General features: G+C 57.4%; 1 protein-coding gene across 1 annotated transcript in view; it reads left to right on the top strand.

The window, feature by feature from the left end:
* Nucleotides 1-27,621, top strand: part of LOC138100608 (signal-induced proliferation-associated 1-like protein 3) — a 73,849-nt gene that overhangs the window by 9,284 nt on the left and 36,944 nt on the right. Inside the window, exons 4-11 of the mRNA XM_068998483.1 lie at nucleotides 1,229-1,403; nucleotides 4,213-4,316; nucleotides 5,394-5,551; nucleotides 8,041-8,689; nucleotides 11,326-11,600; nucleotides 20,084-20,287; nucleotides 22,055-22,156; nucleotides 25,191-25,315. Coding sequence (XP_068854584.1) covers nucleotides 1,229-1,403; nucleotides 4,213-4,316; nucleotides 5,394-5,551; nucleotides 8,041-8,689; nucleotides 11,326-11,600; nucleotides 20,084-20,287; nucleotides 22,055-22,156; nucleotides 25,191-25,315 — 1,792 coding nt within the window. The remainder of the gene's footprint in view (nucleotides 1-1,228; nucleotides 1,404-4,212; nucleotides 4,317-5,393; nucleotides 5,552-8,040; nucleotides 8,690-11,325; nucleotides 11,601-20,083; nucleotides 20,288-22,054; nucleotides 22,157-25,190; nucleotides 25,316-27,621) is intronic.

Below are 27,621 nucleotides of genomic sequence, written 5' to 3'. Positions count from 1 at the left end.
CCCCAACTTCCCCCTCCCAAATCCCCAAATCCCCAAATTCCCCCTCCCAAATCCCCCCTCCCAAATCCCCAAATTCCTGCTCCCAAATCCCCACTCCCAAATCCCCAACTTCCCCCTCCCAAATCCCCAAATCCCCAATTACCAGTCCCAAATTCCCCCTCCCAAATCCCCAAATCCCCGCTCCCAAATCCCCAACTTACCCCTCCCAAATTCCCCCTCCCAAATCCCCAAATCCCCAATTACCAGTCCCAAATCCCCGCTCCCAAATCCCCAAATCCCCAACTTCCCCCTCCCAAATCCCCGCTCCCAAATCCCCAAATTCCCGCTCCCAAATCCCCAAATCCCCAAATCCCCAAATTCCCCCCTCCCAAATCCCCAAATCCCCACTCCCAAATCCCCAAATCCCCACTCTCAAATCCCCGCTCTCAAATCCCCAAATCCCCAAATTCCCCCTCCCAAATTCCCGCTCCCAAATCCCCAAATCCCCGCTCCCAAATCCCCAAATCCCCACTCCCAAATCCCCAAATCCCCGCTCCCAAATCTCCAAATCCCCAAATTCCCCCTCCCAAATCCCCAAATCCCCAACTTCCCCCTCCCAAATTTCCCCTCCCAAATCCCCAAATCCCCGCTCCCAAATCCCCAATTTCCCCCTCCAAAATCCCAAAATCTCCAAATCCCCGCTCCCAAATCTCCAAATCCCCAAATTCCCCCCTCCCAAATCCCCAAATTCCCCCCTCCCAAATCCCCAAATCCCCAAATTCCCCCTCCCAAATCCCCAAATTCCCACTCCCAAATCCCCCCTCCCAAATCCCCAAATCCCCAAATCCCCACTCCCAAATCCCCAAATCCCCGCTCCCAAATCTCCAAATCCCCAAATTCCCCCTCCCAAATCCCCAAATCCCCAACTTCCCCCTCCCAAATTTCCCCTCCCAAATCCCCAAATCCCCGCTCCCAAATCCCCAAATCCCCAAATCCCCACTCCCAAATCCCCAAATCCCCAAATTCCCCCTCCCAAATCTCCAAATTCCTGCTCCCAAATCCCCAAATCCCCAAATCCCCACTCCCAAATCTCCAAATTCCTGCTCCCAAATCCCCAAATCCCCAAATCCCCACTCCCAAATCCCCAAATTCCCCCTCCCAAATCCCCAAATCCCCCCTCCCAAACCCCCAAATCCCCGCATCCCCGCTCCCGAATCCCCAAATCCCCCAATTCCCGCTGTTGCCGCAGCTGTGCCGGCGGCACAAGGTGGGGATTCTGTACTGCAAGGCCGGGCAGAGCTCGGAGGAGGAGATGTACAACAACGAGGCCGCCGGGCCCGCGCTCGACGAGTTCCTCACGCTCCTGGGCGAGAAGGTTTCCCTCAAATCCTTCACCAAATACGCGGCGCAGTTGGACACCAAGAGTGAGTTTTGGGATCCCGGCGGATCCCGGCATTTGGGATTTCACCCGGATGGGTTTTCCGTGTTTTCCGTAGTCGATTCCGTGGGTACTCTTGAAGGATTCCAAGAACTGGGGGATCCCAAAGGTTGGGGGATCCCAAAGACTGAAGGATTCCAAGAGTTGGGTGGTCCCAGAAGTTTGGGGATCCTGAGGGTTGAAGGATCCCGAGGGTTGAAGGATCCCAAGTGTTGAAGGATCCCAAGAGTTGAAGGATCCCAAGGGTTGGGAGATCCCAAGGGTTGAAGGATCCCAAGGGTTGGGTGCTCCCAGTTGGACACCAAGAGTGAGTTTTGGGATCCCATCGGATCCCAGGATTTGGGATTTCACCGGATGGGTTTTCCGTGTTTTCCGCAGCCGATTCCACGGGCGCGCACTCGCTCTGCAGCAAGGGGGGGGATCCCAGGAGTTGGGGGATCCTGAGGGTTGGGTGCTCCCAGAAGTTGGGGGATCCCAGGAGTTGGGGGATCCTGAGGGTTGACGGATTCCAAGAATTGGGGGATCCCAAGGGTTGGGGGATCCCAAAAATTGGGTGGTCCCAAAGACTGAAGGATTCCAAGAATTGGGGGATCCCAAGGGTTGGGAGATCCCAAGGGTTGAAGGATCCCAAGAGTTGGGCGCTCCCAGTTGGACACCAAGAGTGAGTTTTGGGATCCCGGCGGATCCCGGGATTTGGGATTTCACCCGGATGGGTTTTCCGTGTTTTCCGTAGTCGATTCCGTGGGTACTCTTGAAGGATTCCAAGAACTGGGGGATCCCAAAGGTTGGGGGATCCCAAAGACTGAAGGATTCCAAGAATTGGGGGATCCCAAGGGTTGGGTGATCCCAAAGACTGAAGGATTCCAAGAGTTGGGTGGTCCCAGAAGTTTGGGGATCCTGAGGGTTGAAGGATCCCGAGGGTTGAAGGATCCCAAGTGTTGAAGGATCCCAAGAGTTGAAGGATCCCAAGGGTTGGGAGATCCCAAGGGTTGAAGGATCCCAAGGGTTGGGTGCTCCCAGTTGGACACCAAGAGTGAGTTTTGGGATCCCATCGGATCCCAGGATTTGGGATTTCACCGGATGGGTTTTCCGTGTTTTCCGTAGTCGATTCCACGGGCGCGCACTCGCTCTGCAGCAAGGGGGGGGATCCCAGGAGTTGGGGGATCCTGAGGGTTGGGTGCTCCCAGAAGTTGGGGGATCCCAGGAGTTGGGGGATCCTGAGGGTTGACGGATTCCAAGAATTGGGGGATCCCAAGGGTTGGGGGATCCCAAAAATTGGGTGGTCCCAAAGACTGAAGGATTCCAAGAATTGGGGGATCCCAAGGGTTGGGAGATCCCAAGGGTTGAAGGATCCCAAGGGTTGGGTGCTCCCAGTTGGACACCAAGAGTGAGTTTTGGGATCCCGGCGGATCCCGGCATTTGGGATTTCACCCGGATGGGTTTTCCGTGTTTTCCGTAGTCGATTCCGTGGGTACTCTTGAAGGATTCCAAGAACTGGGGGATCCCAAAGGTTGGGGGATCCCAAAGACTGAAGGATTCCAAGAATTGGGGGATCCCAAGGGTTGGGTGATCCCAAAGACTGAAGGATTCCAAGAGTTGGGTGGTCCCAGAAGTTTGGGGATCCTGAGGGTTGAAGGATCCCGAGGGTTGAAGGATCCCAAGTGTTGAAGGATCCCAAGAGTTGAAGGATCCCAAGGGTTGGGAGATCCCAAGGGTTGAAGGATCCCAAGGGTTGGGTGCTCCCAGTTGGACACCAAGAGTGAGTTTTGGGATCCCATCGGATCCCAGGATTTGGGATTTCACCGGATGGGTTTTCCGTGTTTTCCGCAGCCGATTCCACGGGCGCGCACTCGCTCTGCAGCAAGGGGGGGGATCCCAGGAGTTGGGGGATCCTGAGGGTTGGGTGCTCCCAGAAGTTGGGGGATCCCAGGAGTTGGGGGATCCTGAGGGTTGACGGATTCCAAGAATTGGGGGATCCCAAGGGTTGGGGGATCCCAAAAATTGGGTGGTCCCAAAGACTGAAGGATTCCAAGAATTGGGGGATCCCAAGGGTTGGGAGATCCCAAGGGTTGAAGGATCCCAAGAGTTGGGCGCTCCCAGTTGGACACCAAGAGTGAGTTTTGGGATCCCGGCGGATCCCGGGATTTGGGATTCCACCCGGATGGGTTTTCCGTGTTTTCCGTAGTCAATTCCGTGGGTACTCTTGAAGGATTCCAAGAATTGGGGGATCCCAAAAGTTGGGTGGTCCCAAAGGTTGGAGGATCCCAAGAGCTGGGACATCCCAGAAGTTTGGGGATCCCAAGAGTTGAAGGATCCCAAGAGTTGAAGGATCCCAAGAGTTGAAGGATCCCAATGGTTGAAGGATCCCAAAGGTTGGAGGATCCCAAGGGTTGGGCGCTCCCAGTTGGACACCAAGAGTGAGTTTTGGGATCCCATCGGATCCCGGGATTTGGGATTTCACCCGGATGGGTTCTCCCGGTTTTCCGCAGCCGATTCCACGGGCGCGCACTCGCTCTGCAGCGCGGTGGAGGATCCCAGGAGTTGGGGGATCCTAAGAGTTGGGTGGGTGATCCCAAAGGTTGAAGGATCCCAAGAGCTGGGGAGTCCCAAGGGTTGAAGGATCCCAAAGGTTGGGTGGTCCCAAAAGTTGGGGATCCCAAGGGTTGAAGGATCCCAAGGATTGGGACATCCCAAGGGTTGGGTGCTCCCAGTTGGACACCAAGAGTGAGCTTTGGGATCCCGTCGGATCCCGGGATTTGGGATTTCACCGGATGGGTTCTCCCGGTTTTCCGCAGCCGATTCCACGGGCACGCACTCGCTGTACACCACGTACCAGGATTACGAGATCATGTTCCACGTGTCCACCATGCTGCCCTACACGCCCAACAACCGGCAGCAGGTACCGCCGGAGATCCCGGCCCTTCCCGGGGATCCACGGAGACTGGGGGGTGCCAAGGGCTGGGGGATCCCAAGGGTTGGAGGATCCCAAGGGTTGGAGGATCCCAAGGGTTGAAGCATCCCAAGAGTAGAAGGATCCCAAGAGTTGGTGGCTCCCCAAGGGTTGGAGGATCCCAAGGGTTGGATAATCCCCAGAGTTGAAGGATCCCAAGAATTGGATGATCCCAAGGTTTGGGAGATCCCAAGGGTTGAGAGATCCCAAGGGTTGGAGGATCGCAGGAGTTGAAGGTTCCCAAGAACTGGGAGATCCCAAGGGTTGAAGGATCCCAAGGGTTGGGAGATCCCAAGAGTTGAAGGATCCCAAGAGTTGAAGAGGATCCCAAGGGTTGGTTGGTGGATCCCTGAAATTAGGGAATCCCAAGGGTTGGAGGATCCCAAGGGTTGGAGGATCCCAAGGGTTGAAGGATCCCAAGGGTTGGATGATCCCAAAGGTTGGAGGATCCCAAGGGTTGGGGGATCCCAAGGGTTGAAGGATCCCAAGGGTTGGGAGATCCCAAGAGTTGAAGGATCCCAAGAGTTGAAGAGGATCCCAAGAGTTGATTGGTGGATCCCTGAAATTAGGGAATCCCAAGGGTTGGAGGATCCCAAGGGTTGAAGGATCCCAAGGGTTGGAGGATCCCCAAGGGTTGAAGGAGATCCCAAGAGTTGGAGGATCCCAAGAATTGGCTGATCCTAAGAGTTGAAGGATCCCAAGGGTTGAAGGAACTCAAGGGTTGGAAGGTTCCCAAGATTTGGATGATCCCAAGGTTTGGGAGATCCCGAGGGTTGAAGGAGATCCCAAGCATTGTTTGATCCCAAGCGTTGCTTGATCCCAAGCATTGAAATTTCCCCCGAGTTGAATCCTCCCAACCCCCCACCTCTCCCAAAGCTTCCTTGGCCGATCCCACCTCTCTTGGCCGATCCCGAGACCGGATCCCTCCCGTTCCCGTTCCCGGTTGATTTTTTCATTTCTTTTTTTTTTTGTTTTTTATTTCCCCTCCCCTCCCCCTCCCCCGATCCCACCCCGCCTCCTTCCCAGCTGCTCCGGAAGCGCCACATCGGCAACGACATCGTCACCATCATCTTCCAGGAGCCGGGGGCGCTGCCCTTCACGCCCCAGAACATCCGCTCCCACTTCCAGCACGTCTTCATCATCGTGCGCGCCCACCAGCCCTGCTCCGACAGCGTCTGCTACAGGTGCCGCCCCCACCCCGGGGGATCCGGGGGGATCCCGGGGGATCCCGGGGGATCCTGGCCCATCCCGGCCCATCCCGGCCCATCCTGGGGGATCCCGGCCCATCCCGGCCCATCCCGGCCCATCCTGGCTGACCGTGACCCATCCCGGCCCATCCCGGGGGATCCCGGCCCATCCCGGGGGATCCTGGTGGATCCCGGTGGATCCCGGCCCATCCTGGCCCATCCCGGCCCATCCCGGTGGATCCCGGCCCATCCCGGGGGATCCTGGCCCATCCTGGGGGATCCTGGTGGATCCCAGCCCATTCCGGGGGATCCTGGCCCATCCCGGGGGATCCTGGTGGATCCCGGCCCATTCCAGCTCATCCCGGCCCATCCCGGGGGATCCTGGGGGATCCTGGTGGATCCCGCCCCATCCTGGGGGATCCCGGCCCATCCTGGGGGATCCTGGGGGATCCCGGTGGATCCCGGTGGATCCCGGCCCATCCTGGGGGATCCTGGGGGATCCCGGTGGATCCCGGTGGATCCTGGCACATCCCGGCCCATCCCAGGGGATCCCGGTCCATCCCAGCCCATCCCGACCCATCCCGGCCCATCCCGGGGGATCCTGGTGGATCCCGGTGGATCCCGGTGGATCCCGGCCCATCCTGACAGATCCCAGCCCATCCCGGCCCATCCCGGCCCATCCTGGGGGATCCTGGTGGATCCTGGTGGATCCCAGTGGATCCCGGCCCATCCCGGCCCATCCCGGGGGAGCCTGGCCCATCTTGGTGCATCCCGGCCCTTCCTGGCCCATCCCAGGAGATCCTGGTGGATCCCGGTGGATCGCGGTGGATCATGGCACATCCCGGCCCATCCCGGGGGATTCCGTCCCATCCCAGCCCATCCTGGTGCATCCTGGTGGATCCTGGTGGATCCTGGCCCATCCTGTCCCATCCCGGCCCATCCCAGGAGATCCTGGTGGATCCCAGTGGATCCTGGTGGATCCCAGCCCATCCCGGTGCATCCTGGCGCATCCCAGGGGATCCTGGTGGATCCCGGCCCATCCTGGTGCATCCCGGTGCATCCCGGCCCATCCTGGGAGATCCTGGTGGATCCCGGCCCATCCCGGGGGATCCTGGTGGATCCCAGTGGATCCTGGCACATCCCGGCCCATCCCGGGGGATCCTGGTGGATCCCGGTGGATTCCGGCCCATCCTGGCCCATCCCAGGGGATCCCGGTCCATCCCGGCCCATCCCAGGGGATCCTGGTGGATCCCAGTGGATCCTGGCACATCCTGGCCCATCCCGGGGGATCCTGGTGGATCCCGGTGGATCCCGGCCCATCCCGGTGCATCCCAGCCCATCCCGGTGGATCTTGGCCCATCCCAGGGGATCCTGGTGGATCCCGGCCCATCCCGGCCCATCCCAACAGATCCTGGCCCATCCTGGCACATCGTGGCCCATCCCGGCCCATCCCGACGGATCCTGGTGGATCCCGGTGGATCCTGGCACATCCCGGTGCATCCTGGTGGATCCCGATGGATCCCGGTGGATCCTGGTGGATTCCAGTGCATCCCGGTGCATCCTGGATCCCCCCAAACTCCCCCAAATCCTCCCAAAATCCCTCCAAATCCCCCCAAATTTCCCCCAAATCCCCCCGAAATCCCCCAAAATCCCCCAAAATCCCCTCAAATCCCCCCAAATTCTCCCCAAATCCCCCAAAATTTCCCCTCAAATCCCCCCAAAATCCACCCCAAATCCCCCAAATTCCCCCAAAATCCCCCCAAATCCCCCAAAATTTCCCCCACATCCCCCTGAAATCCCCCGAAATCCCCCCAAATCCCCCCCAAATCCCTTAAAATCCCCCCAAATCCCCCCAAACTCCCCCCAAATCCCCCCAAATCCCCCCCAAATCCCTTAAAATCCCCCCAAATCCCCCCAAACTCCGTCCAAATCCCCCCAAATCCCCCCCAAATCCCTTAAAATCCCCCCAAACTCCCCCCAAATCCCCCCAAAATCCCCTCAAATCTCCCCAAATTCCCCCAAAATCCCCCCAAAATCCCCTCAAATCTCCCCAAATTCCCCCCAAAATCCACCCAAAATCCCCCAAATTTCCCCAAATCTGCCCAAAATCCCCCCAAATCCCCCAAAACCTCCCCAAATTCCCCCAAAATCCCCCCAATTCCCCCAAACCCCCCCCAATCCCCCTCAAATCCCCCCAAATCCCTTAAAATCCCCCCAATTCCCCCAAACTCCCCCCAAATCCCCCTCAAATCCCCCCAAAATCCCCTCAAATCTCCCCAAATTCCCCCCAAATCCCCCCAAATCCCCCTCAAATCCCCCCAAATCCCCCCAAACTCCCCTCAAATCCCCCCAAACTCCCCCCAAATCCCCCCAAATCCCCCTCAAATCCCCTCAAATCCCCCCAAACTCCCCCCAAAATCCCCCCAAATCCCCCCCAAATCCCCTCAAACCCCCCTTTTTTCCCCCCCCTTCTCCGCCCCCCAAAGCGTCGCCGTCACGCGCTCCAAGGACGTCCCTCCCTTCGGCCCCCCGGTGCCGCCGGCGGGCGTCACCTTCGGCCGCTCCGAGCTCTTCCGCGCCTTCCTCTTGGCCAAGGCCATCAACGCCGAGAACGCGGCGCACAAATCCCACAAATTCCGCACCATGGCCACGAGGACGCGGCAGGAATACCTGCGGGATCTGGCGGAGAACTACGTCACCAACACGCCCTTGGACACGGCCGGCAAGTTCAACCTCATCTCCTTGGCTTCCAAAAAGAAGGAGAAATCCAAAGCTCGGCCTTGGGCGGAGTTGGAAAGTTCCGGCGCCGTTTCGTGGCGCGTTTCCGTCACCGATTTCGGCCGGGGGGGCGCGGAGATCCCGTGCGTTTTGGGCATTTCCAAGGAGTTCGTGGTGCTCTTGGATTTGGGGGCCAAGGAGGTGGTGTTCAATTGTTTCACCGGGGACGTGATCGGTTGGAGCGCCGAGGGAGCGGCGTTGAGGATCTACCACGGGCGCGGGGATCTGGTCAGCGTGAGGGCGGCGGCGGGATCGGCGGCGGGATCGGCGGGATCGGCGGGATCGGCGGCGGGAGAGGGAGCGGAGGGAGCGGAGGGAGCGGCGGAGGAGGTCAGGGAGATCGTGCAGAGGCTCAAGGTGAGGGGAGAAGTGGAGGGGGTTGGGGGGATTGGGGGGATTTTGGGGGGGATTTGGGGGATTGGGGGGATTTGGGAAAAATGGGGGGAAATGGGGGGGAAAATGGGGGGAAAAGTTGGGGGGAAATTGGGAGAAATGGGGGGAAATTGGGGGGAAAATTGGGAAAAATGGGGGGAAAATGGGGGGAAAAGGTTGGGGAAATGGGGGGAAATTGGGGGGAAAAATTAGGGGGAAATGGGGGGAAAAGTTGGGGGGAAATTGGGGGAAATGGGGGGAATTTGGGAAAAATGGGGGGGAAAATGGGGGGAAAAGTTGGGGGGAAATTGGGAGAAATGGGGGGAAAATGGGGGGAAAAGGTTGGGGAAATGGGGGGAAATTGGGGGGGAATGGGGGAAATTGGGGGAAAAACGGGGGAAAATTGGAGGGAAACATTGGGGGAAAGAAGTTGGGGAAATGGGGGGAAATTGGGGGGAAAAGGTTGGGGAAATGGGGGGAAATTGGGGGGAAAAATTAGGGGGAAATGGGGGGAAAAGTTGGGGGGAAATTGGGGGAAATGGGGGGAATTTGGGAAAAATGGGGGGGAAAATGGGGGGAAAAGTTGGGGGGAAATTGGGGGGAAAAATTGGGGGGAAATGGGGGGAAATTGGGGGGAAAAATTGGGGGGAAATAGGAAAAGTTGGGGGGAAATTGGGGGAAATGGGGGGAATTTGGGAAAAATGGGGGGAAAATGGGGGGAAAAGTTGGGGGGAAATTGGGGGGAAAAGTTGGGGGGAATTTGGGAAAAATGGGGGGAAATGGGGGGAAAAGTTGGGGGGAAATTGGGAGAAATGGGGAAAAATTGGGGGGAAAATTGGGAAAAATGGGGGGAAAATGGGGGGAAAAGGTTGGGGAAATGGGGAAAAATTGGGGGGAAAATTGGGAAAAATGGGGGGAAAATGGGGGGAAAAGGTTGGGGAAATGGGGGGAAATTGGGGGGAAAATTGGGGGGAAATTGGGGGGGAAAAATTGGGGGGAAATGGGGGGAAAAGTTGGAGAAATGGGAAACTGGGGGGAAAATGGGGGAAATTGGGGGAAAAACGGGGGAAAATGGGGGGAAAAATTGGGAAAATGGGGGGGAATGGGGGAAAATGGGGGAATTTGGGGGAAATTTGAGGAATTGGGGGAAATGGGGGGAATTTGGGAAAAATGGGGGGAAAATGGGGGGAAAAGTTGGGGGGAAATTGGGAGAAATGGGAAATTGGGGGGAAAATCGGGAAAAATGGGGGGAAAATGGGAAAAGGTTGGGGAAATGGGGGGAAATTGGGGGGAAAATTGGGGGGAAATTGGGGGGAAAAATGGGGGGGAAATGGGGGGAAAAGTTGGAGAAATGGGAAACTGGGGGGAAAATGGGGGAAATTGGGGGAAAAACGGGGGAAAATGGGGGGAAAAATTGGGAAAATGGGGGGGAATGGGGGAAAATGGGGGAATTTGGGGGAAATTTGAGGAATTGGGGGAAATTGGGGGTAAAACGGGAAAAATGGGGGGAAAATGGGGGGAAAAGTTGGGGAAATGGGGAAAAATTGGGGGGAAAATTGGGAAAAATGGGGGGAAATGGGGGGAGAAGGTTGGGGAAATGGGGGGAAATGGGGGAAAATTGGAGGGAAAAATTGAGGGAAAGAAGTTGGGGAAATGGGGGGAAATGGGGGAAAAAATTGGGGAAAATGGGGGGAAATGGGGGGAAAACGGGGGAAAATTGGAGGGAAAAATGGGGGAAAGAAGTTGGGGAAATTGGGGGAAAAATGGGAAAAACGTTGGGAAAATGGAGGGAAAAATGGGGGAAATTTGGGGGAAAAAGTTGGGAAAATGGGGGAAAATTGGGAAAAATGGGGGGGAATGGGGGAAAACTGGGGAAATGGGGAAAAATTGGGGGAAATTGGGAAAAATGGGGGGAAAAAGTTGGGGAAATGGGGGGAAATTGGGGGAAAAATGGGGGAGAAATGGGGGGGAATGGGGGGCAAAAATGGGAGGGAAGAATTGGGGGAAAAAGGTTGGGGAAATGGGGGAAAAGTTGGGAGAATTAGGGGGAAAAAGTTGGGGGGAAATGGGGAAAAATGAGGGGAAAATGGGGGGGAAAATGAGGGAAAACTGGGTAAAATGGGGGGGAAATGGGGAAAAATGGGGGAAATTGAGGAAAAAATTTGGGGAGAAAGGGGGGGAAAAAAGTTGGGAAAACGGCGGGAAAAATGGGGGAAAAAAGTTGGGGAAATGGGGGAAAATTGGGACAAATGGGGGAGAAATGGGGGAAATTGAGGAATAGCAAAAAACGTGGGAAAATGGGCAAAAAAATTCAAGGCAAATTGAGGGAAAAATGGAGAAAAATGGGGAGAACGGGGGGAAAAACCGGGAGAAGCCGAACAGCGCCGAAATAGGAGCGATTAAAAAGGGATAAAACGGGAAGAAAACGGGCAAAAAATGGGCAAAACCGGCCAAAAACGAGGCCTCGAAATTGCTGAATCAGCAAGCCGGAATCAACCCCCGAAACAATGCCAAGGCCCAAAGCGGGCACGGAGCAAAACCTGCCTCGAAGGTGCCCGAGCGGCCGCGCTCCGCTTCGCCGGGGCGCCGTTGCCGACCGAGCCGCCGCGCCTGGCACGCAGGTGACCACGCCGGGCTGTGCCACGGTGGACATGACGCTGCGGCGCAACGGGCTGGGCCAGCTGGGCTTCCACGTGCACCCCGACGGCAGCGTGGCCGAGGTGGAGGAGTACGGCTTCGCCTGGCAAGCGGGGCTGCGGCGCGGTAGCCGCCTGCTGGAGGTGTGCAAGGTGGCGGCGGTGGCGCTGAGCCACGAGCAGATGATCGACCTCCTGCGCACCTCGGTCACCGTCACCGTGGTCATCGTGCCGCCCCACGAGGATGGCACCCCCAGGAGGTTGGTGGGGGTGTCGGGTGATCTCGGGGGGGTGCTGGGGGTGGTGTTGGTGGCATCTGGGAGCCATCGGTGGTATTCGGGTGTCGTGAGTGGCGTTGGTGGCATCTGGGTGTCTTGGGTGCTGTTGGTGCCATCTGGGAGCCATCGGTGCTATCCCGGAGCCATTGGTGCCATCTGGGAGCCATTGGTGCCACGGGTGCCATCCGGGAGCCATTGGTGCCATCTCTGAGCCATTGGTGCCATCTGAGTGTCTTGGGTGCCACTGGTGCCATCTGGGAGCCATTGGTGCCATCCGGGAGCCATTGGTGACATCTCTGAGCCATTGGTGCCATCTGAGTGTCTTGGGTGCCATCGGTGCCATCTGGGAGCCATTGGTGCCATCTGGGTCTCAAGGTTGCCACTGGTGCCATCTGGGTGCCATCGGTGCCATCTGGGAGCCATTGGTGCCATCCGGGTGCCATCGGTGCCATCTGGGTGCCATTGGTGCCATCTGGGAGCCATTGGTGACATCTCTGAGCCATTGGTGCCATCTGAGTGTCTTGGGTGCCATCAGTGCCATCCGGGAGCCATTGGTGACATCTCTGAGCCATTGGTGCCATCTGGGAGCCATTGGTGCCATCTGGATCTCAAGGTTGCCATTGGTGCCATCCGGGTGCCATTGGTGTCATCTGGGTCTCATGGGTGCCGTCGGTGCCATCTGGGAGCCATCGGTGCCATCTGGGAGCCATTGGTGCCACTGGTGCCATTGGTGCCATCTGGGTGTCTTGGGTGCCACTGGTGCCATCTGGGTGCCATCGGTGCCATCTGGGAGCCATTGGTGCCATCTGGGAGCCATTGGTGCCATCTGGGAGCCATTGGTGACATCTCTGAGCCATTGGTGACATCTCTGAGCCATTGGTGCCATCTGAGTGTCTTGGGTGCCACTGGTGCCATCCGGGTGCCATTGGTGTCATCTGGGTCTCATGGGTGCCATCGGTGCCATCTGGGAGCCATTGGTGCCATCCCGGTGCCATCGGTGCCATCTGGGAGCCATTGGTGACATCTGAGTGTCTTGGGTGCCACTGGTGCCATCTGGGTGCCATTGGTGCCATCTGGGTGCCATTGGTGCCATCTCTGAGCCACGGGTGCCATTTGGGTGCCGTGGGTGCCGTTGGTGACCTCCAAGTGTCCTGGGTGCCACTGGTGCCATCTGGGAGCCACTGGTGCCATCCGGGTGCCGTTGATGCCATCTCTGAGCCACGGGTGCCACCTGGATGTCCTGGGTGCCACTGGTGCCCTCCGAGCTCCCTGGATGCCACCGGTGCCATCCGGGTGCCGTCGGTGCCATTCCCGTGCCATCCGTGTGCCGTCGGTGCCGTCTGGGTGTCGCGAGTGCCGTCGGTGCCACGCGGGCGCCGCGGGACGCCGTCGGTCACATCCGTGTGTCCCGGGCGCCGCGGGTGCCATCCCCAGGTCCCGGGTGCCGCGGGTGCCGTCCCCGTGCCGTGGGTGCCCCCCCGGTGCCCCGGGGCTGCGGCGCGGTAGCCGCCTGCTGGAGGTGGGCACGGTGGCGGCGGTGGCGCTGAGCCACGAGCAGATGATCGACCTCCTGCGCACCTCGGGCACCGGCACCGTGGGCATCGTGCCGCCCCACGAGGATGGCACCCCCAGGAGGTTGGTGGGGGTGTCGGGGAGTGCTGGGGGTGGCGTTGGTGCCATCTGGGTGCTGTTGGTGGTATTCGGGTGTCGTGAGTGGCGTTGGTGGCATCTGGGTGTCTTGGGTGCTGTTGGTGCCATCTGGGAGCCGTTGGTGCCATCTGGGAGCCATTGGTGCCACGGGTGCCATCCGGGAGCCATTGGTGCCATCTCTGAGCCATTGGTGCCATCTGGGTGCCATTGGTGCCATCTGGGTGCCATTGGTGACATCTCTGAGCCATTGGTGCCATCTGAGTGTCTTGGGTGCCACTGGTGCCATCCGGGTGCCATTGGTGTCATCTGGGTCTCATGGGTGCCATCGGTGCCATCTGGGAGCCATTGGTGCCATCCCGGTGCCATCGGTGCCATCTGGGAGCCATTGGTGACATCTGAGTGTCTTGGGTGCCACTGGTGCCATCTGGGAGCCATTGGTGCCATCTGGGTGCCATTGGTGCCATCTCTGAGCCACGGGTGCCGTTTGGGTGCCGTGGGTGCCGTTGGTGACCTCCAAGTGTCCTGGGTGCCACTGGTGCCATCTGGGAGCCACTGGTGCCATCCGGGTGCCGTTGATGCCATCTCTGAGCCACGGGTGCCACCTGGATGTCCTGGGTGCCACTGGTGCCCTCCGAGCTCCCTGGATGCCACCGGTGCCATCCGGGTGCCGCCGGTGCCATTCCCGTGCCATCCGTGTGCCGTCGGTGCCGTCTGGGTGTCGCGAGTGCCGTCGGTGCCACGCGGGCGCCGCGGGCGCCGTCGGTCACATCCGTGTGTCCCGGGCGCCGCGGGTGCCATCCCCAGGTCCCGGGTGCCGCGGGTGCCGTCCCCGTGCCGTGGGTGCCCCCCCGGTGCCCCGGGGCTGCGGCGCGGTAGCCGCCTGCTGGAGGTGGGCACGGTGGCGGCGGTGGCGCTGAGCCACGAGCAGATGATTGACCTCCTGCGCACCTCGGGCACCGGCACCGTGGGCATCGTGCCGCCCCACAAGGATGGCACCCCCAGGAGGTTGGTGGGGGTGTTGGGGGTGCTGGGGGTGGCGTTGGTGATGTTCGGGTGCCATCTGGGCGCTGTTGGTGGTATTCGGGTGTCGTGAGTGGCGTTGGTGGAATCTGGGTGTCTTGGGTGCTGTTGGTGCCATCTGGGAGCCATTGGTGCCATCTGGGTGCCGTTGGTGCCATCTGGGAGCCATTGGTGCCATCTGAGTGTCTTGGGTGCCACTGGTGCCATCTGGGTGCCGTTGGTGCCATCTGGGAGCCATTGGTGCCATCTGAGTGTCTTGGGTGCCACTGGTGCCATCTGGGTGCCACTGGTGCCATCTGGGAGCCATTGGTGCCATTGGTGCCATCTGGGAGCCATTGGTGCCATCCGGGAGCCTTTGGTGACATCTCTGAGCCATTGGTGCCATCTGAGTGTCTTGGGTGCCATCAGTGCCATCCGGGAGCCATTGGTGACATCTCTGGGTGCCATTGGTGCCATCGGGGAGCCATTGGTGTCATCTGGGTCTCATGGGTGCCGTCGGTGCCATCTGGGAGCCATTGGTGCCATCTGGGTGCCATTGGTGCCATCTCTGAGCCACGGGTGCCGTTTGGGTGCCGTGGGTGCCGTTGGTGACCTCCAAGTGTCCTGGGTGCCACTGGTGCCATCTGGGAGCCACTGGTGCCATCTGGGTGCCATTGGTGTCATCTGAGTTTCTTGGGTGCCACTGGTGCCATCTGGGAGCCATTGGTGCCATCTGGGTGCCACTGGTGCCATCTGGGTGCCGTTGGTGCCATCTCTGAGCCACGGGTGCCGTTTGGGTGCCGTGCGTGCCATTGGTGACCTCCAAGTGTCCTGGGTGCCACTGGTGCCATCTGGGAGCCATTGGTGCCATCTGGGTGCCACTGGTGCCATCTCTGAGCCACGGGTGCCATCCGGGTGCCGTTGATGCCATCTCTGAGCCACGGGTGCCACCTGGATGTCCTGGGTGCCACTGGTGCCCTCCGAGCTCCCTGGATGCCACCGGTGCCATCCGGGTGCCACCGGAGCCATTCACGTGCCATCCGTGTGCCGTCGGTGCCGTCTGGGTGTCGCGAGTGCCGTCGGTGCCACGCGGGCGCCGCGGGCGCCGTCGGTCACATCCGGGTGTCCCGGGCGCCGCGGGTGCCATCCCCAGGTCCCGGGTGCCGCGGGTGCCGTCCCCGTGCCGTGGGTGCCCCCCCGGTGCCCCGGGGCTGCGGCGCGGTAGCCGCCTGCTGGAGGTGGGCACGGTGGCGGCGGTGGCGCTGAGCCACGAGCAGATGATTGACCTCCTGCGCACCTCGGGCACCGGCACCGTGGTCATCGTGCCGCCCCACAAGGATGGCACCCCCAGGAGGTTGGTGGGGGTGTTGGGGGTGCTGGGGGTGGCGTTGGTGATGTTCGGGTGCCATCTGGGCGCTGTTGGTGGTATTCGGGTGTCGTGAGTGGCGTTGGTGGAATCTGGGTGTCTTGGGTGCTGTTGGTGCCATCTGGGAGCCATTGGTGCCATCTGGGTGCCATTGGTGACATCTCTGAGCCATTGGTGCCATCTGAGTGTCTTGGGTGCCACTGGTGCCATCTGGGTGCCACTGGTGCCATCTGGGTGCCACTGGTGCCATCCGGGAGCCATTGGTGCCATTGGTGCCATCTGGGAGCCATTGGTGCCATCCGGGAGCCTTTGGTGACATCTCTGAGCCATTGGTGCCATCTGAGTGCCCTGGGTGCCATTGGTGCCATCCGGGAGCCATTGGTGACATCTCTGGGTGCCATTGGTGCCATCGGGGAGCCATTGGTGTCATCTGGGTCTCATGGGTGCCGTCGGTGCCATCTGGGAGCCATTGGTGCCATCTGGGTGCCGTCGGTGCCATCTGGGTGCCGTTGGTGCCATCTCTGAGCCACGGGTGCCGTTTGGGTGCCGTGCGTGCCATTGGTGACCTCCAAGTGTCCTGGGTGCCACTGGTGCCATCTCTGAGCCACTGGTGCCATCTGGGTGTCTTGGGTGCCATCGGTGCCATCTGGGAGCCACTGGTGCCATCCGGGTGCCACTGGTGCCATCTCTGAGCCACTGGTGCCATCCGGGTGCCGTTGATGCCATCTCTGAGCCACGGGTGCCACCTGGATGTCCTGGGTGCCACTGGTGCCCTCCGAGCTCCCTGGATGCCACCGGTGCCATCCGGGTGCCGTCGGTGCCATTCCCGTGCCATCCGTGTGCCGTCGGTGCCGTCTGGGTGTCGCGAGTGCCGTCGGTGCCACGCGGGCGCCGCGGGACGCCGTCGGTCACATCCGTGTGTCCCGGGCGCCGCGGGTGCCATCCCCAGGTCCCGGGTGCCGCGGGTGCCGTCCCCGTGCCGTGGGTGCCCCCCCGGTGCCCCGGGGCTGCGGCGCGGTAGCCGCCTGCTGGAGGTGGGCACGGTGGCGGCGGTGGCGCTGAGCCACGAGCAGATGATCGACCTCCTGCGCACCTCGGGCACCGGCACCGTGGGCATCGTGCCGCCCCACGAGGATGGCACCCCCAGGAGGTTGGTGGGGGTGTCGGGTGATCTCGGGGGGGTGCTGGGGGTGGCGTTGGTGCCATCTGGGTGCTGTTGGTGGTATTCGGGTGTCGTGAGTGGCGTTGGTGGCATCTGGGTGTCTTGGGTGCTGTTGGTGCCATCTGGGAGCCGTTGGTGCCATCTGGGTGCCATTGGTGACATCTGGGTGTCTTGGGTGCCACTGGTGCCATCTGGGTGCCGTTGGTGCCATCTGGGAGCCATTGGTGCCATCTGAGTGTCTTGGGTGCCACTGGTGCCATCTGGGTGCCACTGGTGCCATCTGGGAGCCATTGGTGCCATTGGTGCCATCTGGGAGCCATTGGTGCCATCCGGGAGCCTTTGGTGACATCTCTGAGCCATTGGTGCCATCTGAGTGTCTTGGGTGCCATCAGTGCCATCCGGGAGCCATTGGTGACATCTCTGAGCCATTGGTGCCATCGGGGAGCCATTGGTGCCATCTGGGTCTCATGGGTGCCGTCGGTGCCATCTGGGAGCCATTGGTGCCATCTGGGTGCCATTGGTGCCATCTCTGAGCCACGGGTGCCGTTTGGGTGCCGTGGGTGCCGTTGGTGACCTCCAAGTGTCCTGGGTGCCACTGGTGCCATCTGGGAGCCACTGGTGCCATCTGGGTGCCATTGGTGTCATCTGAGTTTCTTGGGTGCCACTGGTGCCATCTGGGAGCCATTGGTGCCATCTGGGTGCCACTGGTGCCATCTGGGTGCCGTTGGTGCCATCTCTGAGCCACGGGTGCCGTTTGGGTGCCGTGCGTGCCATTGGTGACCTCCAAGTGTCCTGGGTGCCACTGGTGCCATCTGGGAGCCATTGGTGCCATCTGGGTGCCACTGGTGCCATCTCTGAGCCACGGGTGCCATCCGGGTGCCGTTGATGCCATCTCTGAGCCACGGGTGCCACCTGGATGTCCTGGGTGCCACTGGTGCCCTCCGAGCTCCCTGGATGCCACCGGTGCCATCCGGGTGCCGTCGGTGCCATTCCCGTGCCATCCGTGTGCCGTCGGTGCCGTCTGGGTGTCGCGAGTGCCGTCGGTGCCACGCGGGCGCCGCGGGACGCCGTCGGTCACATCCGGGTGTCCCGGGCGCCGCGGGTGCCATCCCCAGGTCCCGGGTGCCGCGGGTGCCGTCCCCGTGCCGTGGGTGCCCCCCCGGTGCCCCGGGGCTGCGGCGCGGTAGCCGCCTGCTGGAGGTGGGCACGGTGGCGGCGGTGGCGCTGAGCCACGAGCAGATGATCGACCTCCTGCGCACCTCGGGCACCGGCACCGTGGGCATCGTGCCGCCCCACGAGGATGGCACCCCCAGGAGGTTGGTGGGGGTGTCGGGTGATCTCGGGGGGGTGCTGGGGGTGGCGTTGGTGCCATCTGGGTGCTGTTGGTGGTATTCGGGTGTCGTGAGTGGCGTTGGTGGCATCTGGGTGTCTTGGGTGCTGTTGGTGCCATCTGGGAGCCGTTGGTGCCATCTGGGTGCCATTGGTGCCACGGGTGCCATCCGGGAGCCATTGGTGCCATCTCTGAGCCATTGGTGCCATTGGTGCCGTCTCTGAGCCGTGGGTGCCATCTGGGTGCCGTGGGTGCCGTTCGTGACTTCCAAGTGCCCTGGATGCCACTGGTGCCATCCGGGAGCCATTGGTGACATCTCTGAGCCATTGGTGCCATCTGAGTGTCTTGGGTGCCACTGGTGCCATCTGGGTGCCACTGGTGCCATCTGGGAGCCATTGGTGCCATCTGGGTGTCTTGGGTGCCATTGGTGCCATCTGAGTGTCTTGGGTGCCATCAGTGCCATCCGGGAGCCATTGGTGCCATCTGGGAGCCATTGGTGCCATCTCTGAGCCATTGGTGCCATTGGTGCCGTCTCTGAGCCATGGGTGCCATCTGGGTGCCGTGGGTGCCGTTCGTGACTTCCAAGTGCCCTGGGTGCCATTGGTGCCATCCAGGAGCCATTGGTGCCATCTGGGAGCCATTGGTGACATCTGGGTGCCATTGGTGACATCAATGTCCCGTTGGTGCCGTCTGGGTGCCGCTGGTGCCATCTGGGCGCCATCCGGGTGCCGTTGGTGCCATCTGATGTGCCATTGGTGCCACCGGTGCCGCCCTTCCCCCTTTCCTTTCAATGCCATCGGTGCCACCCTTCCCTTGTCCCATCAGTGCCACCCTTCCCTTGTCCCATTGGTGCCACCCCAGTGCCACCAGTGCACCCTTCCTTTGTCCCATGGGTGCCACCCTTCCCTTGTCCCATGGGTGCCACCCCGATGCCACCGGTGCCACCCTTCCCTTGTCCCATCGGTGCCACCCCGATGCCATCGGTGTCACCCTTCCCTTGTCCCATCGGTGCCACCTCCCCCATACTGGTGCCACCCTTCCCTTGTCCCATCGGTGCCACCCTTCCCTTGTCCCATGGGTGCCACCCCAGTGCCACCAGTGCCACCCTTCCCGTGTCCCATGGGTGCCACCCTGATGCCACCAGTGCCACCTTCCCTTGTCCCATTGGTGCCACCCCAGTGCCACCAGTGCCACCCTTCCTTTGTCCCATGGGTGCCACCCCGATGCCACCGGTGCCACCCTTCCCATGTCCCATTGGTGCCACCCCAGTGCCACCAGTGCCACCCTTCCCCTGTCCCATGGGTGCCACCCTGATGCCACCAGTGTCACCTTCCCATGTCCCATGGGTGCCACCCTTCCCCTGTCCCATCAGTGCCACCCCAGTGCCACCAGTGCCACCCTTCCCTTGTCCCATGTGTGCCACCCTGATGCCACCAGTGTCACCTTCCCATGTCCCATGGGTGCCACCCCAGTGCCACCGGTGCCACCCTTCCCACCTTCCCTTGTCCCACCAGTGCCACCCTTCCCGTGTCCCATGGGTGCCACCCCAGTGCCACCAGTGCCACCCTTCCCATGTCCCATGGGTGCCACCCCAGTGCCACCAGTGCCACCCTTCCCTTGTCCCATGGGTGCCACCCCAGTGCCACCAGTGCCACCCTTCCCTTGTCCCATGGGTGCCACCCTTCCCATGTCCCATCAGTGCCACCCCAGTGCCACCGGTGCCACCCTTCCCGTGTCCCATGGGTGCCACCCTTCCCATGTCCCATCGGTGCCACTCCGGTGCCACCGGTGTCACCCTTCCCTTGTCCCATCAGTGCCACCCCAGTGCCACCAGTGCCACCCTTCCCATGTCCCATGGGTGCCACCTCCCCCATACTGGTGCCACCCTTCCCTTGTCCCCGGGCATTCCCGGTGCCCGGTGTGCCCGGTGTGCCAGCGGTGCCCGTCGCTGTGCGCAGGGCGTGGTCGGAGAGCCTGGAGCCGGCCGCGGGCGCGGAGCCGAAGGCGGATCCGGAGCCGTTCCCGGAGCCCTTCCCGGGCACCTTCCGGGCCCCGTTCCGGAGCGGCGCCGGTTGGCACCGGAGCGGCGCCGCGGGCACCAAACGGGCGCCGGCCGCTCCCGGCGTTCCTCAGCGGGAAACGCAGCCCGGCCACGGGAAAAGGTGAGGAGACGGCGATTCCCGAAATGCCCGGAATTGCCACCAAAATGCCCCCAAAATTCCCGGAATTCCCACCAAAATTCCTGGAATTTCCACCAAAATCCCCCCAAATTCCTGGAATTCTGACGAAAATACCCCCAAAATTCCTGGAATTCTCCACAAAATCCCCCCAAAATTCCCGGAATTCCCCCCAAATTCCCAGAATTTCCCCAAAATTCCCGGGAATTCCCACCAAAATTCCCCCAAAATTCTGGGAATTCCCACCAAAATCCCCCCAAAATTCCGGGAATTCTGACCAAAATGCCCCTAAAATTCCCGGAATTCCCACCAAAATGCCCCCAAAATTCCCAGAATTCCCACCAAAATCCCCCCCCAAAATTCCCGGGAATTCCCACAAAAATACCCCCAAAATTCCCGGAATTCCCACCAAAATCCCTCCAAAATTCCCGGGAATTCCCACCAAAGTCCCCCCAGAATTCCCGGAATTCCCACCAAAATTCCCCCAGAATTCCCAGAATTCTGACCAAAATCCCCCCAAAATTCCTACCAAAATTCCTGGAATTTCCACCAAAATACCCCCAAATTCCTGGAATTCTGACCAAAATCCCCCCAGAATTCCCAGGAATTCCCACAAAAATCCCCCCAGAATTCCCGGAATTCTCACCAAAGTCCCCCCAAAATTCCCGGAATTCCCACCAAAATTCCCGGGAATTCTGACCAAAATCCCTCCAAAATTCCCGGGAATTCCCACCAAAGTCCCCCCAAAATTCCCGGAATTCCCACCAAAATTCCCCCAGAATTCCCAGAATTGCCACCAAAATCCCCCCAAAATTCCCGGAATTCCCCCCAAATCCTCGGAATTTCTGGGATTCCACCCAAAATTCTTGGAAATCTCCCCAAAATCCCCCCCAAATTCCCGGAATTCCCACCAAAATCCCCTCAAAATCCCCAAAATTCCTTGGATTCCACCCCAAATCCCCCCCTTCTTCCCATTTTTCCCCATTTTCCCCCGTTTTCCCTCCTTTTTCTCCATTTTCCCCCATTTTTTCCCATTTTTTTCCCGTTTTTCCCCATTTTTCCCCCCATTTCCCCCCATTTTTTCCCATTTTTCCCCGTTTTTTTTCCCCATTTTTCCCCATTTTTCCCCATTTTTCCCCATTTCCCCCCATTTCTCCCCATTTCTCCCCATTTTTCCCCATTTCCCCCATTTATTCTCATTTTTTCCCCCATTTTTTCCCCATTTTTCCCCATTTTCCCCATTTTTTCCTCATTTTTCCCCATTTCCCCCCATTTTCCCCATTTTTCCCCATTTTCCCCATTTTTCCCCATTTTTTTCCATTTTCCCCCCATTTCCCCCATTTTTCCCCATTTCCCCCCATTTATTCTCATTTTTTCCCCCATTTTTCCCCCATTTCTCCCCATTTTTCCCTTTTTCCCCATTTTCCCCCATTTTTTCCCATTTTCCCCGTTTTTCCCCATTTTTTCCCTTTTCTTTCCCATTTTCCCATTTTCCCCCATTTTCCCCATTTTTCCCCATTTTCTCCCCATTTTCCCCATTTTTCCCCATTTTTCCCCATTTTCCCCCCATTTTTCCCCATTTTCCCCCCATTTTTCCCCATTTCCCCCCATTTTTCCCCATTTTCCCCCGTTTTTTTCCCCATTTCCCCCCGTTTTTTTCCCCATTTTTCCCCATTTTCCCCCCGTTTCTCCCCAATTTTCTCCCCCTTTTCCCATTTTTGCCCGTTTTTTGCTCTTTTTGCCCCATTCCAGGCCCCTGAGCTTCCCGGAGTCTCCGCGCTCCGGCCCCTCCCCCTTCCGCCAACCCTCCGGGAGCTTCTCCGGCCCCGGGAGCGGCGCCGGGGGCCCGGAAAGGTGGGAAAGGGAGGGAAAATGGGCGGAAAACCGGGGAAAACGGGAAAAATGGGGAAAAAAGGGGGAAATGGGGAAAAAAAAGGGGGGAAAAGGGGGAAAACGGGAAAAATGGGGGAAATGGGAAAAATGGGGAAAACGGGAAAAATGGGGAAAAAAGGGGGAAATGGGGAAAAAAAAGGGGAATAAATGGGGAAAAAATGGGGGAAAATGGGGAAAAAAATGGGAAAAAAATGGGGGAAAAGGGGTAATAAATGGGGGAAAAGGGGGAAAATGGGGGAAATGGAGGGAAAACGGGAAAAATGGGAAAAATGGGGAAAACGGGAAAAATGGGGAAAAATGGGAAAAATGGGGAAAAAAAAGGGGAAAAAATGGGGGGGAAATGGGAAAAAAATGGGGAAAATGGGGGAAAATGGGGAAATGGGGAAAAACGGGGAAAATGGGGAAAAAAGGGGGAAAAAATGGGGAAAACGGGAAAAATGGGGAAAAAATGGGAAAAATGGGGGAAAAAAGGGGAATAAATGGGGAGAAATGGGGGGGAAATGGGAAAAAAATGGGGAAAATGGGGGAAAATGGGGAAATGGGGAAAAACAGGGAAAACGGGAAAAATGGGGGAAAAAGGGGGGAAAAATGGGAATAAATGGGGAAAAAATGGGGGGGAAAATGGGGGAAAAATGGGGAAAAATTGGGGGAAAATGGGGAGAAAAATGGGAAAAGGGGGGGAAAAGGGGGATAAATGGGGGGGGAATGGGGGGAAAATGGGGGGAAAACGGGAAAATGGGAAAAATGGGGGGGAATGGGGGAAAAATGGGGAAAAATGGGGGGAAAATGGGGAGAAATGGGGAAAAATGGGGAAAATGGGAGAAAAATGGGAAAAATGGGGGAAAAGGGGGGGAAAATGGGGGGAAAACGGGAAAAATGGGGGAAATGGGAAAAATGGGAAAAAAATGGGGGAAAAGGGGGGGGAAATGGGGAAAAATGGGGGGAAAGGGGAATAAATGGGGGGAAAATGGGGAAAAATGGGGGGAAAATGGGGGAAAAGTGGGGAAAAATGGGAAAAAATGGGGGGAAATGGGAAAAATGGGGGAAAATGGGGGAGAAATGGGGAAAAATGGGAAAAAAATGGGGGAAAAGGGGGAATAAATGGGGGAAAATGGGGAAAATGGGGGAAAATGGGGAAAAGGGGGGAAAAGGGGGGGAAAATGGGGGGAAAGGGGAAAATGGGAAAAACGGGGAAAAATGGGAATAAATGGAAAAAGGGGGAAGAAATGGGGAAAAACGGAAAAATGGGGAAAAATGGGAAAGAAAAGGGAAAAAATGGGGAAAAACTGGAACAAACGGGGGGAAAATGGGGAAAAACGGGAAAGTGGGAAAAAATGGGGAAAAACAGGGAAAAATGGGGAAAAAGAGGGGGAAATGGGGAAAAATGGGGAAAAAATGGCGAAAAATGGGAATAAACGGGGGAAAAATGGGGAAAAAAACGGGAAAAATGGGAATAAATGGGGGGGAAGGGGGGAAATGGGGAAAAATGGGGAAAAAATGGGAAAAATGGGGGAAAACGGGGAAAAACAGGGGGAAATGGGGAAAAATGGGGAAAAATGGGGGGAAAAAATGGGGAAAAATGGGGGAAAATTGGGTAAAGGGGGAAAAAATGGAGGAAAAAATGGGGAAAGAATTGGGAAAAATGGAGGAAAAAAATGAGGAAAAAATGGGGAAAATGGAGGAAAAAATGGGAAAAAATGGGGAAAATGGAGGAAAAAATGGGAAAAGAATTGGGAAAAAATGGAGGAAAAAATGGGGAAAAATGGAAAAAATTGGGAAAAAATGGAGGAAAAAAAGGAAAAAATGGGAAAAAATGGAGGAAAAAACAGAGGAAAAAATGGGGGAAAAATTGGGAAAAAACGGAGGAAAAATGGGAAAAAATGGGGGAAAAAATGGGGGAAAAATTGGGAAAATGGAGGAAAAAATTGGGAAAATGGGGGAAAAATTGGGAAAATGGAGGAAAAAATGGGAAAAAATGGAGGAAAAAACGGGGAAAGAAATGGGAAAATGGGAGAAAAAGTGGGGGAAAAATTGGGAAAATGGAGGAAAAAATGGGAAAAAATGGGGGAAATGGAGGAAAAAATGGGGAAAATGGTGAAAAATGGGGGAAAAATTGGGAAAATTGAGGAAAAAATGGGGAAAATGGAGGAAAAAATGGGAAAAGAATTGGGAAAAAATGGAGGAAAAAATGGGGAAAAAATGGAAAAAATTGGGAAAAAAAGGAAAAAATGGGGAAAAATGGAGGAAAAAACAGAGGAAAAAATGGGGGAAAAATTGGGAAAAAACGGAGGAAAAATGGGGAAAAAATGGGGAAAATGGGGGAAAAAATGGGGGAAAAATTGGGAAAATGGAGGAAAAAATGGGAAAAAATGGAGGAAAAAACGGGGAAAGAAATGGGAAAATGGGGGAAAAAGTGGGGGAAAAATTGGGAAAATGGAGGAAAAATGGGAAAAAATGGGGGAAATGGAGGAAAAAATGGGGAAAATGGTGAAAAATGGGGGAAAAATTGGGAAAATTGAGGAAAAAATGGGAAAAAATGGGGAAAATGGAGGAAAAAATGGGGAAAGAATTGGGAAAAAATGGAGGAAAAAATGGGGAAAAAAAGGAAAAAATGGAGGAAAAAACAGAGGGAAAAATGGGGGAAAAATTGGGAAAAAACGGAGGAAAAATGGGGAAAAAATGGGGAAAATGGAGGAGAAAATGGGGGGAAAATTGGGAAAATGGAGGAAAAAATTGGGAAAATGGGGGAAAAAATGGGGGAAAAATTGGGAAAATGGAGGAAAAAATGGGAAAAAATGGAGGAAAAAACGGGGAAAGAAATGGGAAAATGGGGGAAAAATGGGGAAAATGGAGGAAAAACTGGGGAAAAAAATGGGAAAAATGGGGGGAAAATGGGAAAAATGCTGGGAAAAAATGGCGAAAAAATGGGAATTGGGGGAGTCGGGCTTTTCCTGGGGGGGGCAGCTCCGGAATTCCCGTTTTTTTTCCTGGCCAGGCCCCAGAGGGCGGCGGCGTTCCCGGCGGAGCCGCAGCCGGGAGCCTCCGAGGCCACCGGGGCCACCGGGACCACCGGGACCACCGGGATCGGCCACGAGGGCGGCACCGAGAGGATCAAGGCGGGTACGGAAATTTGGGATTGGGGCACCGGAAATTTGGGATTGGGATGGGGAATTTGGGATGGGAATGGGAGATTTGGGATTGGAATGGGAGATTTGGGATGGGAATGGGGAATTTGGGATTGGAATGGGAGATTTGGGATGGGGATGGGAAATTTGGGATGGGAATGGGAGATTTGGGATTGGATTGGGAGATTTGGGATGGGAATGGGAGATCTGGGATTGGAATGGGAGATTTGGGATTGGATTGGGGAATTTGGGATTGGGGCACAGGAAATTTGGGATTGGGATGGGGAATTTGGGATGGGAATGGGAGATTTGGGATTGGAAAGGGGAATTTGGGATTGGAATGGGAATTTGGGATGAGAAAGGGGAATTTGGGATGGGGGCGGGGAATTTGGGATTGGGGCACCGGAAATTTGGGATTGGAATGGGAGATTTGGGGTGAGAATGGGAAATTTGGGATTGGATTGGGAGATTTGGGATGGGAATGGGGAATTTGGGATTGGGGCACAGGAAATTTGGGATTGGATTGGGAGATTTGGGATGGTGGGAGATTTGGGGTGAGAATGGGGAATTTGGGATTGGAATGGGGAATTTGGGATGAGAATGGGAGATTTGGGATGGGAATGGGAGATTTGGGATGGGGATGGGGAATTTGGGATGGGAATGGGAGATTTGGGATGGGATTGGGAGATTTGGGATGGGAATGGGAGATTTGGGATTGGAATGGGAGATTTGGGATGGGAATGGGGAATTTGGGATTGGAATGGGGAATTTGGGATTGGAATGGGGAATTTGGGATGGGAATGGGAGATTTGGGATGGGAATGGGGAATTTGGGATTGGAATGGGAGATTTGGGATGGGAATGGGAGATTTGGGATGGGAATGGGAGATTTGGGATTGGAATGGGAGATTTGGGATGGGAATGGGGAATTTGGGATTGGATTGGGAGATTTGGGATGGGAATGGGAGATTTGGGATGGGAATGGGAGATTTGGGATTGGAATGGGGAATTTGGGATGAGAATGGGAGATTTGGGATGGGAATGGGGAATTTGGGATGGGAATGGGGAATTTGGGATGGGAATGGGGAATTTGGGGTGAGAATGGGAAATTTGGGATTGGGGGGAAATTTGGGATTGGAATGGGAAATTTGGGGTAAAAATGGGAAATTTGGGATGGGAATGGGGAATTTGGGATGGGGTCTGGGAAATTTGGGTGGGAAAAGGGCGGGAATGGCATTATCCGGTTCCCAGCCCATTCCCTGACCCCATTCCTGATCCCAAATCCCGATCCCAAATCCCGATCCCAAATTCCAGGCCCCAAATCCTGACCCCAAATCCTGATCCCAAACCCTGATCCCAAACCCTGATCCCAAATCCCGATCCCAAACCTCGATCCCAGCCCCATTCCCACATTCCCAGCCCCATCCCCGATCCCCAAACCCCAATCCCAGCCCCCAAATCCCAAATCCCTGACTCCATTCCCGATCCCAAACCCCATTCCAGCCCCAATCCCAATCCCGATCCCAACCCCCAAATCCCAAATCCCTGACCCCAATCCCAATCCCAACCCCCAAACCCCAACCCCGATCCCACATTCCCAAATCCCGGATCCCATTCCCGATCCCAAACCCCAAATCCCAAATCCCAAATCCCTGACCCCAATCCCAAACCCCATTCCCACATTCCTGAATCCCAAACCCCGATCCCAACCCCCAAATCCCAAATCCCAAACCCCGATCCCAACCCCCAAATCCCAAATCCCTGACCCCAATCCCGATCCCAAACCCCGATCCCAAACCCCATTCCCGATCCCAAAGCCTGATCCCGATCCCAAACCCCGATCCCAACTCCAATCCCAATTCCAAACCCCAAATCCCAACCCCAAATCCCAACCCCAATCCCAAATCCCAACCCCAATCCCAAATCCCAACCCCAATCCCAAATCCCAGCCCCATTCCCACCCCCTGACCCCATTCCCAACCCCAATCCCAAATCCCAACCCAAATCCCAAATCGCAGCCCCAATCCCAAATCCCAACCCCATTCCCACCCCCCTGACCCCGATCCCAGCCCCAAATCCCAAATCCCAGCCCCATTCCCATTCCCACCCCCTGACCCCGATCCCAACCCCCAAATCCCAAATCCCAGCCCCAATCCCAAATCCCAGCCCTATTCCCACCCCCTGACCCCGATCCCAACCCCAAATCCCAAATCCCAGCCCCATTCCCACCCCCCTGACCCTGACCCCGATCCCAACCCCAATCCCAAATCCCTGACCCCAATCCCGATCCCAAACCCCATTC

The sequence above is a fragment of the Aphelocoma coerulescens genome, unplaced genomic scaffold (assembly GCF_041296385.1).
Source record: "Aphelocoma coerulescens isolate FSJ_1873_10779 unplaced genomic scaffold, UR_Acoe_1.0 HiC_scaffold_118, whole genome shotgun sequence".
Taxonomy (NCBI): domain Eukaryota; kingdom Metazoa; phylum Chordata; class Aves; order Passeriformes; family Corvidae; genus Aphelocoma; species Aphelocoma coerulescens.
Note: the sequence above shows the minus strand (reverse complement) of the source record. Positions and strands in the feature narration are given on the sequence as shown.